This window comes from Alligator sinensis, unplaced genomic scaffold (genome assembly GCF_000455745.1).
Source record: "Alligator sinensis unplaced genomic scaffold, ASM45574v1 scaffold113_1, whole genome shotgun sequence".
Taxonomy (NCBI): Eukaryota; Metazoa; Chordata; order Crocodylia; family Alligatoridae; genus Alligator; species Alligator sinensis.
The window spans coordinates 497,132-501,571 of record NW_005842918.1 but is presented as its reverse complement, the minus strand read 5'-3'; the positions used below and the strand labels follow the sequence as shown (position 1 = coordinate 501,571).

At 65.1% G+C, this 4,440-nt stretch overlaps 1 protein-coding gene across 1 annotated transcript; it reads left to right on the top strand.

The window, feature by feature from the left end:
• The first annotated feature begins 1,000 nt into the window (after positions 1-1,000).
• Positions 1,001-4,197, top strand: LOC102384389 (sushi, nidogen and EGF-like domain-containing protein 1). Its single transcript, XM_025192380.1, has 5 exons — positions 1,001-1,031; positions 2,594-2,724; positions 2,918-3,199; positions 3,685-3,822; positions 3,979-4,197. The coding sequence occupies exons 1-5, from the start codon at positions 1,001-1,003 to the stop codon at positions 4,195-4,197; spliced, it is 801 nt and encodes a 266-aa protein (XP_025048165.1).
• Positions 4,198-4,440: the final 243 nt, after the last annotated feature.

Genomic DNA, 4,440 nt, shown 5'->3' with positions numbered 1-4,440 from the left:
ACCAACCACAACACCAGGGAGATGGGCAAGGTCCAGGGGTGCCCAGGTCCAACGGGGGGGTCAGGGGCTCCACTCCCCTCCCAGAGCTGAAGAGGGCCCATGCGTCCAGGCTCCTGACCAGCCCCCCACCCTGCACTGCCCTCCCAGAGCTGGAAACGACCCAGGCATCCGGGATCCCATTCCCCCGCTTCGCTGGGGCTGGGGTGAGCCCAGAGCTGGAGAGGACCCAGGCGTCCAGACTCGCAGGCCCCACTCCCTGCTCAGAGCTGGAAAGAACCCAGGTTTCCAGGTCCTCCCCACCCTCCACATCTAACCCAATGAGGTGCTGGCGTGTCCCCGACCCCCCTGGATGCGCCAGCCCCATGCGGGCAGGAACACAATGGGGTGGGTGGGAGTGGGGAGCCTCGGTCTTGCCAAGAGCTGGCATGAAAAATGGGCCCATTGAGCCGGGCCGCCCCAGGATGTGCTCCCGGGAGCCGCACCCCCAACGGGATCTATAACCCCCTGCGCACGCCGCTGTGCCCACGCCACTGGAGACAGGTACTGGTAGCACTGGGTGTGGGACAGCCTAGGGACCTGCCGGGGCTGGGGGGCTGCCCGGGTGCCCGGGTTCTCTCCAGCTCTGGGCCCACCCTGATCCTAGCAGGCGGGAGGAGGTGGGATCCCGGACGCCTGGGTTCTCTCCAGCTCTGGGATGCCAGAGCCCTTCGTGGAGTTCCCCCCCGCTTCCCCAGGAGGGTGGGTGGTCAGGATTGCCCCCTGTCCCAGGCACAGTTGGGGGAAACTGAGTCTCAGAGAAGGGCTGTGACTCCCACCCCCACCCCTCTATCCCCAGCTCCCCGCTGGAGGGGAAAGACCCCAGGCGTCTGGCTGTGCCCAGCCCCGGGGTTTCTACTCCTAGAGGCCCCACGGGCACTGGGGATGCTGTGATTGACACCCACGTTTGCCCTCCTGGGGGCTTTCTCTGTAGGGCCCGGCCTGGGGGGGCGGCGAAAGAGACATGGACGGGCTGCGCCGCGCATTGGCGCTGGGTGAGTATGGGCAGGGCTGGGGGGGCAGAGTCAGTCCATGCATGAGTAGAACCCAGCATCCAGGATGCACACGCACACGCACACGCACATGCACATCCACACAGAACCCAGGTGTCCGGGGGATGGATACACACACCCACACACACACGCATAGAACCCATATGTTACACACGCGCGCGCACACACACGCACCCCCCCCAGGTGTCCAACACACACACCAGGACCCCGGTGCTTGTGTGTGTGCACATGTGAATGTGTGTGATGTGTGTCCGTCGTCCGGGATACCCCCCACCTCTACACACAGATGCATACCCCAGGCATCCAGGACACACACGCGCGCACACGTGCACACGCGCGCGTGCGCATGCATGCACACACACACACACACACACACACACACACACACACTACAGGCATCTGGGATACACACAGACACATGCAGAACCCAGGTGCCTGGGACATCCCCTCAGTTCCTACCCTGCTTCGTGCACCCTGCAGAGCAGGGGTGGGGGAGGGGGCTGCATTGCCTGGGGGCTCCCCCTGCCCTGGGCCAGCCCGTGACCCCCAGCTGGGCCCAGCCTGGCCCTGACCCTGCTGCCTCCGGAGGCCTGGCATGACACAAACGCGTCAGGTCTCAGCTGCCCCCTGCGGCCCTGGGTCCTGTCCTGGGTGCTGGCGGTGCCCCCCACCATGCCAGGGTGACATGTGGGGCTGAGCAGATGGGGGCTCCAGGTGCCCCTGACCCCTGGTGCTTGTAGCCCTGCAGGTGCTGTGTGTGGGCATCGCTGCTGGCACAGGTAGGTTCCGGGCGGGGGGAGGCTGGACCCCGGGGGGAGGGGTGGGGGTGGCAGAGGGCAGACCTGGGGTGGGGGGCAGGCATCTAGGGTCCCCCCCACCAATGCCTCTGTGCCCCCAGGAGCCCAGCACTGCCCTCCCAGTGCTGGGGAGAACCCAATGCATCCGGGGTCCCCTGCTCCCCCTGCTCCCCCACCCCTACCAACCTGCAGAGAACCCAGGTGTTTGGCGTCCCAGCACCCCCTGCTCTCACCTCCCAGCCCCCACTGCCCTTCCAGAGCAGAAAAAGGACCCAGGAGTCTGGGCTACCAGCCCCAGTCCTACTCCCCTCCTAGAGCAGGGAGGGAACCCAGGCATCTGGTTCATCCCTTCTGGGTGGAGGGAGGGAAGGATGGATGGATGGACAGATGGGTGGGTGGGTAGATGGATGGACAGATGGATGGACGGATGGGTGGATGAATGGATAGGCAAAGATGGAGAGATGATGGGTGGATGGATGGACAGATGGGTGGACAGGGGGGAGAGATGGGTGGATGGATGGATGATGGATAGACAGATGAGTAGACGGATGGAAGGACAGACAGATGGAGATATGGTGGGTGGGTGGATAGACAAATGAATGTGTGGATGGATGAGTGCACAGATGGATGGATGGATGGATGGATGGATGGGCGGGCAGATAAGGGGGGGTGATGGGCCCAGGACCGGGCCATGTGGGGCAGGACTATTGGGGAGGGACCAGCTACCCCACACCCGCGCCCCCACAGCTGCCCTGCTGTATCCATCTGGTGTGGAGCTTGGGGATCGCCGCACGCCACTGGCCGATGACGGAGCATCCCCGCCCGTGCCGCTCTCTGTGCCCTTCCATTTCTACCGCCGCACCTACCACACCCTCTACGTGAGTCCCAGATGCCTGTGTCCCTGGGGGAGGGCGGTGGCAGAGGGGCATCTGGGAGCCTGTATCTCCCCTGGGGATGCAGTGGGGCCTGGGAGCCCGGGCACCTGGCTTCTCTGGGAGGAGCATGAGGACTGCACAGGGAGCCTGGATGCCTGAGTTCCCCACACCACCCTCCCTTTGCTGGTGCCCACAGGTGAATAACAATGGACTGCTGTCCTTTGGGGCACCCGAGACCCAGTACACGTCCGACCCATTCCCACTGCCAGACGGCCGTGCCCTCGTGGCCCCATTTTGGGCGGACGTGGACGTGCGGGTGGCAGGCCGGGTGCTGTACCGCCAGTCTCGTGCCCCTGGGATCTTGGCCCGTGCCACGGCTGATGTGGGCGCCGCCTTCCCCCACCTGCCCTTCACTGCTGCCTGGGTGTTCGTGGCCACCTGGGACCGTGTGGCCTTCTACGGGGCCACCGTCGCCAAGGTGCGGGGCCCGAATGCCGGGTGCTCTCCAGATCTGGGAGGGGAGGGGGGCTGGGAGCCCGGACACATGGGTGCTCTCCAGATCTGGGAGGGGAGGGGGGCTGGGAGCCCGGACACATGGGTGCTCTCCAGATCTGGGAGGGGAGGAGGGTGGAATGAGCACGGAGAAGGCAGGGAACCCAGACTCCTGCGTTTGGTCCTGCACACCTCCCCTGCCAGATGACAACAGGGAGTGCCTGGGCCCTCCCAGCCCTTGCCAATCATGGGCTGCGCGTCCTCATCCCCTGGGTTAATCTGGGGTAATGCCACAGGGCCATGTGCCCTCATCCCTTTAGGCTAATCTGGGGCAATTCTTTGAGGCTGTGTGTCCTCATCCCCTTGGGTTAATCCAAGATAACGCCATGAGCTGTGTGTCCTCATCCTCTGGAGTTAATCTGGGGTAATTCTCACTGTCTGCCCCCCACCTCGGGGGCCACTTTCTCTCAGGTCAACACCTTCCAGGTGATGCTGGTCAGCGACGGACAACTCTCCTTCATCATCCTCAACTACGGGGACATCCAGTGGACCACGGGGGCAGGCAGCGGGGGGGACCCCCGCAGTGGCCTGGGGGGCATCCCTGCCCAGGTGGGTGGCACCATATGGGCCAGGGGCTGGAGGTGGGAGAGGGACAGGAACATGTGAGGTCACGGATTCTGGACCCGCCCTCCCCAGCTCAGGGGGAGGGTGCTCGGAGGTGGGGGGCTGGCTTCCACCTGGGGGGCTAACCAATCTCCCCCCCAGGCTGGGTTCAACAGTGGGGGCTCACGGCTGTACTTCAGCCTGCCCGGCTCACGCACCCCGGCCATCGCCCATGTCGGCGCCACCAGCAATGTGGGGCTGGCTCTCCCGAGTGGACGCCTTCTCCTTGCCCCCCGGCTGCGTCTACAACGGTGCGTCAGGGAACCCTGGCCCCCAACCCCAGCCGCCTCCCGGATCCCCTCCAAACCTCCCCATACCTAGCCCTGTGCCCTCGTCTCTCTGCCATGTCCCCCCACACTGTATCCACCTGAGACCCCCGTTCTCACCAGAGCAGCCCCCCCTCTTCCTGATCCCCCAGGTCTGGGGGGGCATCGGGAGCCCAAGTCAGTGGGAGGGCACCGATTTTTCTGTCCATCTGTCCCTCCTGGTGCTGCCTGGGCCCCGCTAACCTGCCCTCTCTTTGTCTGCCCGCAGCCCAGTTCCTGCCGCCAGGGGCTGCACTGT